This window comes from Myotis yumanensis, unplaced genomic scaffold (assembly GCF_028538775.1).
Source record: "Myotis yumanensis isolate MYYU_CA2020_CCGP unplaced genomic scaffold, mMyoYum1.0.hap1 SCAF_2, whole genome shotgun sequence".
Lineage (NCBI taxonomy): Eukaryota > Metazoa > Chordata > Mammalia > Chiroptera > Vespertilionidae > Myotis > Myotis yumanensis.
The window spans coordinates 24,808,709-24,824,107 of NW_027223753.1; the positions used below are offsets into that span (position 1 = coordinate 24,808,709).

The 15,399-nt window shown below is 43.1% G+C and overlaps 1 protein-coding gene across 2 annotated transcripts in view; it reads right to left on the reverse strand.

The window, feature by feature from the left end:
- MTF1 (metal regulatory transcription factor 1) overlaps positions 1-15,399 on the reverse strand; it is a 44,883-nt gene that overhangs the window by 6,626 nt on the left and 22,858 nt on the right. Inside the window, exons 5-10 of one of the 2 annotated variants that reach the window (XM_070404763.1) lie at positions 13,614-13,687; positions 13,032-13,168; positions 9,678-9,755; positions 3,563-3,665; positions 2,277-2,872; positions 190-250 (exon numbers count right to left, since the gene is read on the reverse strand). In XM_070404763.1, the coding sequence (XP_070260864.1) occupies positions 190-250; positions 2,277-2,872; positions 3,563-3,665; positions 9,678-9,755; positions 13,032-13,168; positions 13,614-13,687 (1,049 nt within the window). Of the gene's footprint in view, positions 1-189; positions 254-2,276; positions 2,873-3,562; positions 3,666-9,677; positions 9,756-13,031; positions 13,169-13,613; positions 13,688-15,399 lie in introns of both variants that reach the window. The other variant, XM_070404761.1, reaches the window with a different exon arrangement.

Genomic DNA, 15,399 nt, shown 5'->3' on the forward strand with positions numbered 1-15,399 from the left:
AAAAGTGGCATTAATGCCGTATGTGCACTAACCTCCAATAGTTATAAGAATATGAGATACTCTAATAAATAAACAATACAATGTGACAATTTTGATTTCAAAGTTTTAAAAATTGGGCAAAGCAACAAACTGTGCCTCAAGGGGCCCAGGGATTTGAGTATCTTTTAAAGCTCACATAGAATTACATACCTGTGCTACTGGCTACTGGTACCGCAGTGGTAAAAAACACCTTCTCAACTTTAGATGCTTGCTGCTGGAAGAAAAAAAGTCACATTTATGGCACTCGAATATGGCAGAGCTCCAAGGAGCTGAAGCCTCCCCAATGTGACGGTCATCCAAGAGGGAGAGAACGCTCAGTGCAGAGGGATTTGCACTGAGAGATGTTTTGTTTGTGCTCTGACATGAGGTCACCCACTGTTTGACGTTCAGTGTGGCCAATGTAGCCAGCCAGCTTGGTCCTCCACTCCTTGGCTGCCTCCCAGCTGCCTAATCCAGTGGTTCCATGTGCCCAAAGGCTCCTCCAAGGTTGCTGTTCTCCAGCTGATGATCTCAGAGGGAGCCCCAGGGCTGGCTTCCCCTCTGAGCTCTCCACTCTCTGCCAGCCCCCAATACTTCTAAGAGGCTGGGAAGTTATTTTCCCCTCCAGGATTAAGATGCATGCAGAACAGCCCTGGTGAAGGCCCTGAGCACAGGGCAGCTGCTCAAGGGTGGGCCCTGAACTTTGCCACACCTGCTTCCAGTCCTAACTGCTGCTTAGTAGTTGTTGAGGTCAGGCAAGTGAGTCAACCTCTGACAGTCTGTTTCCCCATCCGTGACAATGGGGATGATAACCAAAGAACGCCAGTGAGGATGTAATGAGAGGATGCATGTAGAGTCCTAGGCACGTGGCGAGCACTCAGCAAACATTAGCTACTTACATTACTACTAAGTAGGATTATAAAGTCATGCCCAGAAATCACCCTAATCACTTTAGTACACTTCCTATTAAACTATCTTCAAGTCTTAACTTCAAAGGGCTTTGTCTTTTTTTTTTATTATTGTTTAAAGTTTTACATATGTCTCCTCTTCCCCCCATTGACCCCCCAACCTCCCCCCGCAACCGTCACTCCCACCCCGAGGGCAAGCCCCCACCGCCCGAGTGTCTGTGTCCATAGGTTATGCTAATACGCATACATACAAGTCCTTATGTTGATCTCTAACCCCCGCCCCCTGCCATTTGTCTCTGGATCTAGGGCTTTGCCTTTTATTCCTCTAAGGCAGTGGTTCTCAACCTTCCTAATGCCGCGATCCTTTAATACAGTTCCTCATGTTGTGGTGAACCCCAATTTCATTGTTACAAATTGAACATAATTAAAGCATAGTGATTAATCACAAAAACAATATGTAATTATATATGTGTTTTCCAATGGTCTTAGGTGACCCCTGTGAAAGGGTCGTTCAACCCCCAAAGGGGTCGCGACCCACAGGTTGAGAACTGCTGCTCTAAGGAAATAAAGAAAATCTAGGAGGACTGTGAAAGCTTCTGGCTAAGTTATAGGTGACACTGTAAAATAATGATGGAAAAATAAGACCCATATTTAAATACATGAAAATGAGTTGTGTGGAAAAGTTCCATGCAGCTCCCCCGGGCAGATTCAGAAAGAAATGATAAAAACCACATGGAAGCAGATTGGGTCGTAATATTGAAAAGACCTTTCCATTGGAAAATGGAACTAGGTTGCCTCTAGAGGTGGCTGGCACCCCGTTTATGGAATTTGAATGCTCACTATTTAGCCCTAAGTAGTTTGTTTGAGATATTCAATTGAACAGTGAAGTCATTTCCTTATCATTGAGACCAAACACTTAGCAGAAAATAGCTCTAAGTGGGCTCCGGAGCAGAGATTTCTCTGACGTGCATCTGATGGGGTGGTATCAGTCCCTCGCCTCAGGGTGACTGCCCTGGAGACAGAAGGCGCTTCCTGAACCGCTCTTGGGCCTCCGGAGTTGGCTGACTGCGCGCCTGTCCTAGATGACGGGATTAGGCTGCAGGTGGAATATTTGTTCAAGTGCCCACTGCTCGGGAAACGTAAGCCTGATTCTCTGCCGCCCTACTGTGGGTACCAACCACAGCATTCCCTGGGTTTACACCACCTGATTCTGGTAAAAGTGACCGAGAGACACAATTACATGTTTCAGAGCCTGACAGCCATTTTCCTTTTTTGAAGCAAAAGCCTCTGAACATGTCCCCTATGCAAGGACACTTCACCCCACTGGACCTGCTTATACATAATACTTACCATTTGTTCTTGGTTTTGTGGTGAACTGGTGGCACCATTCAATATCCACTGTAAGTTCTGTTCTCCCATGACGAGGCTGGACTGCAGGATAGCCGTGCTGGGCGTCGGGGTGATGGTTATAGTGGGATTATTAGTTAGGACAGAGTTGGCACCCAGGGGTAGAGTCTGGACCATGGCTGGCAGGGGTTCAGTAGTACTTTGTGGTTGGGGCGCTGCTGCCACGGCTGACGTCACTGCCGCTGCTGACGCAGAAGCCCCAGCAACAACAGAAAGTCCTGGTACGACGGGCTGCGGTGCCTGAGGGTGCGGAAGAAACTCTTGATGATTAGCAGCAAACTGTGTGCTGTGGGGGACAGGCACTTCTGGAGGTTGTAAGAGAGCAGGGGGGTTGCCAAATGCAGCTTGCTGGGAACCAGGTCCTAAGGAGGGAGCAGGCGGAGGAGCAGACGGTGCTGAGGCTGGTAGTAGAGGCTGGGGTGGCTCGGAGATGCCAGGCTGCAGTACAAGTGGAAGAGATAAAGATGCTGAATTTCCTGTGGGTGGCGGAACATCATTGACTGACTCTGCATCACCATTAAAACTTTCAATCAAGGCAGCTGGCAAAAAAAAGAAATAGAAACATATATACATATCCCAAGCCTTAGATGAGCTACAAAAACACAGTCACTATGAGCTAAACGAAAGACAGCTGAAGTCTGTTGGAGCCAATTCCCTCATTACTAGCAGGCTGGCTTTCTGCTTTTCATTTAATGGCACCTCTGGTCCAAGAACCAGGCTTCACAATCACCCTCACTTTCTAAACGTGAAGACCTAGTATAGGTCTTAGCTTAAAAAAACACGTCGTAAGGCTTTTCTACAAATGGGGCTCGACGTCCTTTCTGGCATGACCAGTGTGCACGCTTTCTGACGACTGTGAGGCTTCAGGGAGATTCTCATTCGAACAGTCTGAGCTAAGCCGGTGGATCCTACCCTCTCACAAATGGGTGTCACATCAGAAGAGCTCACAGTTCCTCTCATTTTTTAAAGCCAACAAGAGCTTTTGGAAAAGGAGACCCTCCTCTTTGAAGGTCTAGGGAAAAGCAGACCCTCAAGGAGACACTAGCTGAGGGAAGCAGGGAAAAGATGGAATTGACTGAAAGGCCCTTACTTTTCTAACCCGTCACTGAAAGTCACTTCATTCAAAGAAACTGAAGTGATCTTTCACATGCCTGTCATTCAGAGTCAACGTGTGAATCCCCTTCCCAGTGCTGAGATCGATCTGGGCAGGAAGAGACTGTATAACAAACCTGTCTGCTGAGGATCTTCCTGAATTGCCGTATCCTCTGAATTCTGGAACATGGACTTAAAGATGGTTGCTGGTGAAAGTGTGCTGAGGTCCTGGCCCTGTGTCTGACAAAGACAAGGATGTGAGACCCGCATCGGAGGCAATTCTTCGCAATGAGGGGACACAGAGCAGCAGAACCATCTGATCTTCTGAGGTGCTTCTTGTTTCTAACTTTTCCTTTTCAGGTGATATTTATGTCCCTCAACCTCAGACACGCAACACTGGGCCCGCAAATACTCTAAAACAGAACCTGATAAGCTGACTAGCAGCGGAATGCCTGTTTCCATAATGCTTTACTGGAACACAGGCAGGCCTGTTCATTGTTCATGTGCTCCAGCTACAACAGCAGAGCTGAGGAGTTGTGACGAGACCGTGTGCTCTACAAAGTCTAATATATTTACTATCTGGCCCTTTACAAAAAAAGTGTGCTGACCCATACTCCAAGAGACCAAATCCTACATAACAATGGGATTAAATAATACCCATTACCTGCAACTTGTTTTTCTCATGTAATATTTTGTTAATAACTTTCAAGGTCATTATATAACATCTATAATATTCTAATATGTATACCTGGTAATGAATCAACCACTATAAAGAACTGTGAATGACAGGCAATAGTGATCCTTTTATATGCACCATTTTCTTGTCATTACATTGATTCTTTGTAACTTACAAATAAGGTCAGAAGCATTTATAAAGATAAAATGTGAAATAAACAAACACAGTACTCTGAGGACCTGAGTCTTGACAAGCACTAAATAAAATGACCACCTTGCCCTAGCTCAGTGGATAGAGTGTCAGCCTGTGGACCGAAGGGTCTTGGGTTCAATTCTGGTCAAGGGCACATGCTCAGTTGCAGGCATGTGCAGGAGGCCGAAGATCAATGATTCTCTCTCATCATTGATGTTTTTATCTCTCTCTTCCTCTCCCTTCCTCTCTGAAAGCAATAAAAATATATTTAAAAAATAAAATGACCGCCTCCAGGCTTTCTGTTAGTTAAGGGGAGGGGAAAACACCAATTCTTTTATCTGCAACCCACCTCCACTCATTCATTTTGTAGGACAAGAGTGACAAAGGCAACCTCCAAGAGTCTAGACAAGTCCTAGAAATAAGTGAAGCGAGGGGCAAGGGCCGGGAGGCGGTGACAGAGAGCACGCAGCCCGTCATCTGGGCTTCAGTAAAATCCTGCCACGTGGTTCTGCGGGCTGGGGAATACCAGAGCTCAAGCACAGTCCCAAATTTGGATCATTTGGTGAAGTCTACTGACTTGTCATTAAAAGCAAGTAACTGAAATCCATTAAAAAACACTGTATAAACCAAACAAAACCTATCTGCAGGCCAGATGTGGCCCCAGTGCCAATGTGTACTTTAAGGCCATTCTGCAACAACTCTGCTTGTGGGGGGAGAATCGCTCTGGGGCTGGGCAGTGTGCTGAGCAGAACAGTCCACCCATCCAGAGGTCCTCAGAGAGGAAACTGCCCTTTTGAGCCAAGAGAGGCCAATTACTCTAGCACAGCGGTTCTCAACCTGTGGGTCGCGACCCCTTTGGTGGTCGAACGACCCTTTCACAGGGGTCGCCTAAGACCATCTTGCATATCAGATATTTACATGACGATTCATAACAGTAGCAACATTACAGTTATGAAGTAGCAACGAAAATGATTTTATGGTTGGGGTCACCACAACATGAGGGACTGTATTTAAAGGGCCAGAAGGTTGAGAACCACTGCTCTAGCATGACTCCACCATTGGGAAGGCTGAGAGGGGAAGTTCAGTGGATCAGATTGCCAGGATGACAGAGATGAAGGCAGAAATCTATGTGAGGCTTCCAGCTTCCATCCACAGCGGGTTGAGAATTGCAGGCAAGACAGTGGCCCTCAAAGTTTTCATTGTGATACAAAGAAGTACATTTTACATTATCGAGTATATATATATACATATATATTTCATATTATATACATATCCATGTGTATAACTGAAATGAAAGTCTAAGAAATAGAAGCTTATCCTTACTATACACAATGTCTTCTAGTACTTTCTATTCTGTTGATGTCCTTAAAATGCTGATTATAAATACTATTTTATAACCCAATAATGAGGTACAATCATTTCTTGTTAATTCTCACCCAAGGATATATTTCCCATTGATTTTTAGAGAAAGTGGAAGGAGAATGGAGAGAGAGAGAGGGAAAGAGAGAGGGAGGGGAAAGTCAATGTGAGAGAGACACATTGATTGGTTGCCTCCTGACGGGGACCAGGAATTGAGCCTACAACCCAGGTATGTGCCCTTGACTGGGAATGGAACCCGCAACCCTTTGGGTGAGCAGGCCAATGCTCTATCCCCTGAGACACACCGGCCACAGCAAGGTACAACTCATTTTGAAAAATAGTGGGCTGCCGAAACCGGTTTGGCTCAGTGGATAGAGCGTCGGCCTGCGGACTGAAGGGTCCCAGGTTCGATTCCGGTCAAGGGCATGTACCTGGGTTGCGGGCACATCCCCAGTGGGAGATGTGCAGGAGGCGGCTGATCGATGTTTCTCTCTCATCGATGTTTCTAACTCTCTATCTCTCTCCCTTCCTCTCTGTAAAAAATCAATAAAATATATATATTTTTTATTTTTTTTTATTTTTCGCTAAAAGTATTACAAAGGGTATTACATAAGTGTCCTTTTTCCCCCCCGCCCTTGTCAAACCCCTGCCCTCCCTTACCCCCCAGTGTCTTATGTCCATTAGTTATTCTTATATGGATGCATACAAGTCCTTCGGTTGATCTCTTGCTCCCCTCCCTCCTGTCCCCCACCCCTCCCTGGCCTTCCCACTGCAGTTTGACAATCAGTTTGAGGCAGCTCTGCCTCTGTATCTATTATTGTTCAAAAGTTTGTAATGGTCTTTATTATCTATGAATGAGTGAGATCATGTGGTATTTTTCCTTCATTGACTGGCTTGTTTCACTTAGCATAATGCTCTCCAGTTCCATCCATGCTGTTGCAAATGGTAAGAGTTCCTTCTTTTTTACATATATTTTTAAAAAATTAAAAAAAAAATAGTGGGCTAACAACTACCACTAAACTATAAACTTTGCAACTTCCTTGTGGTTGTTTTTTTGTTCTTCCTGTTTATAAATCATCAACAATAACGTTGTTGACTGATGAGCCTGCATGACTCCAAAAGATTATGCACAAGAATGTTCACAGCACTATTCATCATGGCCCCAAACTAGAAACTACTCAGATACCCAAGGGAAGTAAAAAGAACAAATTATGGTGTATTCATTTACCATTTGATTTTAACAATCAATTTTTTTTAAAGCAAAGTAAAACAATGCAAAATTAATCTTATGACTTCAAGGAATTATGGCCTTAGCTTGAAAGGCTAAAAATGAGACTATCTCCAATTCTGGGATAAATGCTGGGCAGTAAGGGCACAATATGTAATGTGACCCCAAGGGATAGAGCAGCCTCTCTGGCGGATGTAAACTGTAGTAGGAAAGCAGTAGTGTTTTTTCTAAGTACACACTTCATGTCCCTCATACCAACATTCCTCACCCGGTGACCCCAGGGCTCCAGAAAGCTCCTCAATCATTCGTCACAGCCCTAGCCAGGAGTAAACCCCTAAACTATTTAACAATCTGAGATTAAAGAGCTATTATAACCAGAAATCTTAGGCTGCACAGCTCAGAGGTCAACCAGGCTACCCAATACAGACATTTCTTTTAGAGCATTAGCTCTGAAATATGAATATGCGTAAAAATCATATGAAGTGTTTATTTACTGTGGTTTGTTTTTCTTCTTCTGATTGGTTAATTTCTACTGACCTATTTTCAACTTAACTGATACTTTCTTCTGTCATTTCCAATATGCTGCTAAGCTCATCCAAGTGAATATTTTATTTCACATAAATTTTCAGTTCCAGAATTTCCAGTTGGTACATTTTTTAAAGTCTATTTCTCTGCTGAGATTTCCTATATATTCAATCATTATAAGCATATTCCTTTGAGCTACTTAAAAATCCTTGTCTGCAGTCCTGCTGGTGTGGCTCAGTTGGTTGGAACATTGTCCGTGCCTGCAAGATTGCGGGTTTGTTTCCCAGCCAGGGCACATACCTAGGTTACGGGTTTGATCCCCAGGGGGAGGGCATACAGAGGCAACCGATCAATGTCTCTCTCATACATCGATGTTTCTCTCTCCCTCTCCCTTCTTTTCTTTCTAAAAATCAGTAAAACACATCCTCGTTTGTCACCAAGTCTAACGTCTGGTTCACCTTGAGGTGGGTCTCCATAGGATTATTTTTCCTCTTGCATAAGGATAAAAGTTTTCTGTTTCTTCTCAGGTTTACTAATTCTCGATTACCCTGTACATTGCAAATAACATGTTATAGAAAGACTCCGGATTCTGTGACACTTGGAAGAGCGTTTGCTTTAATATTCCATCGACTGGGCTGTCCTCCAGCTTCACACACTTGTCTTCCCTGCAGTGGACAGCAGCTGCAATCTTTGTCCACTTCTTTAGCCTTAGCTGCGCTGTTTAGGGTCTGCCTCACACAGCCATAGTTCAGGGGTCAACTAGAGATCTGGACACAGTTTACACAAAGAACTTGGGGCTCCCCTTTGTGATTCTCTCCTTTCCAGGCTATGCCCCCTCATTTTCTAGGCGCTTTGGTAGCCCTGACCTCTGCCCTCTGGATTATCATGCCAGCAGCACTGAGTGTTTACTGAGTTTTGGCCACCTTGTTTGGTGTCAACCGAGCTGGCCCTGATAAGCCAAAAAGCCTGAAAACCCAGCCAAGTACCTTTGCTATCTTTCAGGTGGCCCCTTCTTCCAAGTGTTACCTCTGCCTATTTTGGGTTGCTCTCTGGTATATAGTAATCTTTTAAAAAATATACGTATTTTTTATTTCAAAGAGGAAGGGAGAGGGAGAGATAGAAATATCAATGATGAGAGGGAATCATTGATCGGCTGCCTCCTGCACTCCCCCTACTGGGGATGGAGCCTGTAACCCAGGCATGTGCCCTGATCAGGAATTAAAGCATGACCTCCTGGTTCATAGGTTGACACTCAACCACTGAGCCACACTGGTGGGGCTATCTCGTTTTCTTATCAGAGTTGGTCGGATAAGAGCAACTCTGCCATGACCAGACCCAGACCTTGGGTGCTTATATAAAAATGCAGTGTCAGGTGCCACTCCCAGGGACTTGGGCAAGGTAAGGGAATGGGGAATGCTGGGGTGGCAGCAAGAACCTACACTGGCAGAAGTGCTGCAGATGAGTCCACCTTGAGAAATACTTTTTCACAGCATTCCTGAGTCATTTAGTCTCTGTTCCTATTGCACTGATTCCTTCTTATTTATATCATGTATATAACCAGAAACTCTAATCTAAGCTATATTTATTTAGCAAAGAAAAACAACAAAAATTGCATACTAACAACCAGTGCTGGTGACACAGTAAAGCACACTCACGGAGCCACGGGAAAGGAGGGGAAATTCCAAACAGAGTGAACTGGGTAGCAGGGTTGTCCTTTAGCAGGGGGCCAAAGAGGAGGTTGCCTTAAAAACCCCAGTGTGGGGAGCTCCAAGAAAGGAAAAGACTGACTCAGATCAGACCGACGGGGTTTCAGAAAATCTGGAGACTAGAATTCAGGTTCCCCTTTATAGGGGACTAATTTTAAGCTCCTCAAGGACAAACCACACCTACATTTTTACCACTACAAGCGCAGCACCAGTACACTGCCTGATGGAGTAGGCACCTGATAAATATTTGCTCAATGAATAAAGAAATATTTGGGGGCCAGGAGGTTATCAAGTGAGTGATCTGGGTCAAAAGGCATTAGGCATCAGAAAGAACAACCTCTCTATGAGAGCTTGTATTAAAAAAACAACAACACAGAAATAAAATCAGAAAACCCTAAACCTTAAATAGTCATTTAGTCTCTGTTCCTATTGCATTGAATAGTAAGCAACTGAACACAACTACATTTGGAAGACTTCAAAAACTGGTCTCCCTCAATTTCCCCACCAAATTGAGTGTTCAATTCTTGCACTTATTTTTCTAATACCCATATTACAGGTATACTTACTGTATTGGAATTTTCTCGAAATTCAGAATCTGTGGACAGAAGACTCAAGTCACTCAGACAAAGCGAGTGATTTGCATCCTGTGAAAGAGAAAAAATTCTTATTGAGTACCCTCAAAAAAAATCAGGATTTACAGTAGCATATCATATAATAAAATACCTGATTACAATGCCCCAAATGTCTAGATGTAAACCATCTAAACAAGAACTATGTGAATTACTTCACTTTTTAAAATCCTGATATTCTTAGAAGAATCACTTACATTTCTTAAAGATGATTAGTAAAGAGGTTAAGAATTATCTCCCAACTAAGGCTCTAGACCAGTGATGGCGAACCTTTTGAGCTTGGCGTGACAGCATTTTGAAAAACCCTAACTTAACTCTGGTGCCGTGTCACATATAGAAATTTTTTGATATTTGCAACCATAGTAAAACAAAGATTTATATTTTTGATACTTATTTTATATATTTAAATGCCATTTAACAAAGAAAAATCAACCAAAAAAATGAGTTCGCATGTCACCTCTGACACGCGAGTCATAGGTTCACCATCACTGCTCTAGAATAACAAAAGCCATGGTAATATGAAATTAACAGTATTTGTATAATTAGTCTTATCATTTACAAAGTGATTTCACATAACCTCATTTCCTATTCATATAAAACTTTGAAGTGTTATTTTCCATTTCCATTTGAAACGAGAAAATTAATGGGGAGTGGCAGTGAACTGTCCAAAATCACGCAGCTAATTCACAGAACAGAAACCCAGTGCTTCTAACAGAAAGTCCTTCTTCCTTCCATTACATCACTGTGTCCTCAATAAGGGCATCTCAGGGGTCCTTCCTCAGAGTGTTACTGAGGATTGACTATTAAAATACGGCTGCCTAGGCCAACTCTGAACTCTGGGTTTCTAGAATGCCAGTATCAGTCCACATATTTGTGGTAACCCTGCTTACCTAATGGATTAGATGTTACCATTCATGCATGCATTCAACAAATATTCACTGAGCATCTACTATGTATTAGGCACTGTTCCAGGCCCAGGGATACAATAATGAACAAAAGCAAGTCCCTGCAACTATACAGCTTATATTGTAGCAGGAGTTTAGAGTATGGGGAGGGGACAAGCAAATAAATATATTTGTATCTAAGATGATAATAAATGCTACAGAGGGCAAGGGGTAAGGGAATGCTGGGATAGGAGCTGCCCTTTTATTAGAATAGGAAAGGCCTCTTAGATAAGGTGGCATTTGAGCAGATACTGAAGGAAAGAGGGCCTAAGTGGGAAAAGTGTTCCAAGCAGAGGATACAGCAAGTACAAAGGCCTGGAGGCAGGCGTGAGCTTCCCTGGTTCAAAGAACCACAGGAGGACAGCATGGCTGAAGCGAGAGGAAGAGATGTAAATTAGGTCAGAGAAGTGACTATGCCAGAGAGGGGGCCTTGTAACACACTGTAAAGATTTTGACTTTAAGCGATACAAGGAACTACTGGAGAGTTCTGAGGAGAGGACAGACATTACCTGCCCATGGTTTAGAGAGATCACTCTCGGTGACATGTAGAAAAGTGTGTGCCAGGGCAGAGTGGGAGAGCCAAGAAGACCACTCAGCAGGTGACTGCAATAACCCAGGCAAAAGAGGAGAGAGGCTTGAATGAGGTACCCAGAAAGAGTGGTCAGATTCTAGATATGTTTTCAAGGTAATGCTAATGGGCTTTGCTAGTAAATGTGAAGTATGAGAGAAATAAAACAACTCCAAGATTTCTGGCCCGTGCCAGTAGAGAAATAGGTGCCACTTACTAAGATGGAAACCTGCAGGAGGAACAGGTTTGTGCATGTCAAGTTGGAGAAGAGCCGATGACATCTGGGTGGAGATGACAAGTGGGAGGTTGAATGGACAAGTCTAGAGTTCAGGTAGAGATCCAGGCTGAATATGAATCTAGGACTCAAAGATGGCATTTAAAGCCTGGGGCTGGAGGAGACTCCTTCCACTGGACAGTGCTGAGTGATCCAGAGAAGAGGTCCGAGCACTGTGCACTGGGGCCTCCAATGCGTACAGGTGGTCAACAGTTAAACTATCCCTGGATTGCTACCAAAGTTGGAAAACTGATCCATGACCTCAAAATGCAGCTTAGCAGACAAAGACTCTCAAATCTTAACATTTATATCTGGTTTTACAGAAGAAGAAACCAAGGCACAAAGAAGCCATTTGCTTAAGGTCATCCGATTAGTGGCTGAGCTTAGATCTGAATTCAGACAGATGAGCTCCAGAGCTGCAGTTTTGCCTCTTACAACATAGGGATCGGGAACCAGGTTCTGGAATAATAAATCTAATTACAAGCTCTGGATCCTTAGGCAAGTCATTTCTCCTTGCCTCTAGTTTCTTTATCAGTATATGGGGATAACAATAGGACTGACCTCACAGAGCTCATGTGAGATAAAACATAAAAAAGCACTTAGCACAGTATCCGGCACACAGCAAACAATCAGTAAGTGTTATTATTGCTAATAAAACACAGGGAGAGAGTCTGTTTAAAGGGATCCTCTGTTGTTTAAAAGTTGCAAACCACAGAATTAAAGTATGCTGTCTCTCCCCAAACCAAAATCATATTATATACTTTAAGAACCTCATTATTCAAAAGGGGGTCAGTTTGTTTCTTTAACTATGAAGTAGTAAGATAATAATAGCACTCACTTTCTAAGTTTAAAAGACATATGGTAAGTACCCAATGCCACATTACCAGCAGGAACAGGAAATTCACCCTAGGGTCTCTTGGAATGAGCTGGGAGAGGGAAATATGGTGGAGGAACTTGTCAAAGACTAGACAAAATTGCCTAAAACTTTGCAGAGGCTTGTTCTGTGGTTTAGTGCCTTAAACTGGTGATTGTCAAACTTTTGGTCTGCAGACAATTCAGAAGGGCAAGGGACTCCCCCCCCCCCCCCCCCCCCCCGCCCCACCCAGCCTCTTCCTGGTTCTCCAATGACAGATTAATGGATGTGTGAGGTAAAGTATTAATTTGTGTTCCAAACTCAAGTACAGATATACCATTTTATAGATACGCATGGGAAAATACACCCTTTTGGAGCATCTGGCTGGCCCTCTGGAAGCCATTCTAGACCTGGGGTTTCAAGACCTCTTCCACACACAGGAGGGGGAGCTGAATCAAGGGCTGAAGCACCGAGTCTGGTGAGATTTCTGGCTTCTACCACCCCATCCCCAAGACATAGAGCTTGGCCCTGATTTCTTCTCTCTCACTAACAGATACACAGAGATGATGTTTTGACCTTTTATTTTGATACACAAACAACGGTTGCTGTTCTGTGGTGCCCAGTTCAAAGCCAGAGAGAAAACACTGCACACCTCTGATCCGTTGTGAGTTGGAAGTGCATTGTATAAGTGTCCTTTGTTATCGTGACCTTTCATGTGACTTTTGAGACTGTACTGAGTGCTGAATGTTTTCTCACAGCCGTTACTGGGGCAGAAAAAGGGTCGTTCACCTGCAAGAATGACAAGTAGTGTTAATTTGACCATGAAGTCATTTCACTGAGTTAAGACACCTACTATTCCCTAAAAGAGAGAAGTATTCTGATGAGGGTTCAGGTTACCAGCTGTTATACATTAGCTAAATTAAATGTTAACCATCTTAATCCTAAAACTCAGTGTAGAGCAAAGCACTGAGAACAGCCTGCTCCGGGGAAGTTTAAAGAGATTAGTTTCCCCCCAGGTTCTTTTATTGAGTATCCTGGTACTGTTTTCACTTCTTAAGGTTGGATTCCTGAGTCCAACCTTTAGATCCTTTTACCTCTGAAAGAAAGTCAAGCATCATAGGTGGAAGGCTAAGCTGATAAGGCTCCCTCCCTCCACAGAGCTCTACAGGTCTCAACAGAAACATAGGTATTTACTGGCTCTCAGAAGATTAAAATGAAAATGAACTAAACTCACCAGTATGTGTACGGACGTGAGTTTTAAGGTGGTGGCTTGCTGCAAATGCTTTTCCACAGCCATCATGATCACACCTATATACGTGGTTTAAGCAAAAAGAAACAGCAGTCATCAGCTAATAGACCTTTATCTTCACATCTCTCGTAAATACAGACTCAAACTAAAATGTTCAGAACAGCAAGATCAAGTCAACAAAATTGGAGTTAGACATGGGAATGACAAGCCCCTGGAAAAGAAAGATGACAAATCTGAGATCCAAGGGAGCTGATGGCCCAGGGTAAGTATTTCTTGTGCTACAGAAAAGGCACTTATTGAGAGCACTGACAAGAAACGCCTTCTGATGAATTACTTAACAGTATTCTATTGACGATGAGAGCCCATTGGGAAACCTACTGCCAGTGCAGGATTAGAAATACCAACAATGGAGCCTGAAACATAGCACTGGAATAAAATCATTATCTATAATCTTCAGTTTACATCAGATCTACTTCTTCCTTTACTATCTTGATAACCAAAGCCAGAAGTAATCTTTCCCTCCTGTGGGTTTAGTTTCTTTTATGGCGCCTGTCATTTCTAATCTTGTTTTATCTCCTGTGTACACATTTGTTATCTGTCCCCCTAGACTGTAAACTCTTTGAGGGCAGGGTCCATGCAGTTCTTGACACTGGCTGTAACTCTTGCACACAGCAGACATTCGATAACTATTTATATGGATGAATGTATTTTCTTGTAAGCCAAATATTTTATTTCTTTAAATAGAAAGCTTCTCTAAAGCATTTTACTTTCTAACTACATATCATCGTCTCAAGTCCTACCTAATATTCAAGAAAAGTTAGCAATATTAACATCGCAAAAAATGCATATGACTGAACAGAAATCGGAGTCCCCTCAACAGCCCTCAGGGAAAGAGGTGCTTTCAGCATCTGGAAGGTGACCAAGGAGACTCTAAATACTCCTGCTTGCCCTAACCTGTTTGGCTCAGTGGATAGAGCGTCAGCCTGCGGACTCAAGGGTCCCAGGTTCGATTCCGGTCAAGGGCATGTACCTTGGTTGGGGGCACATCCCCAGTAGGGGGTGTGCAGGAGGCAGCTGATCGATGTTTCTCTCTCATCAATGTTTCTAACTCTCTATTCTTCTCCCTTCCTCTCTGTAAAAAATCAATAAAATATTTTTTAAAAAAATACTCCTGCTTTAGAGGGGCCTGACTCAGAAAAGCAGCTGTCATTTTAAAATTCAATTACTTTTAACTGGTGTGTAAGAGCTGACTGTCCCTAAAGACTTTTCAATTTCCTGCTATCCTAATGAGGAGATGAGTGATTCAAGAAGGGAAAGGTATAACATGACAATAACAGCAATCTTTCCTGACAAGTCAAAGCCATTGTTTATGTGCAATTTTCATCTCTATTATATTTAGGGGGAATACTTATGAACTGATTATCTCACTAAAAAGTCACATAATCATCCCTAAGTTGTTTTTGAATTCCTACTGAATGCCCAGAACCATGCTACATGCTATGAACACAGGAGAAAGGTGATACAAGTCTTTCCTTTAAGCTTCAACATTTATACTTCTATCTATTAAATATAAATGTGTATAAATACATAAATTTAAATATATATAGATAAAAATGGATGCTCCTGTTTGTGTACACATGAGAGATGCTGAAGAAACCACTAACCAAGTAAAAAATAAAACACTTGCACCACTAGCCTAAGTAGTCCTATCCCGTCTTTCCCCTTTTGTCTCTTCCTACTCTTCCCACCGAGTCTCGGGTAAGTATCCCTT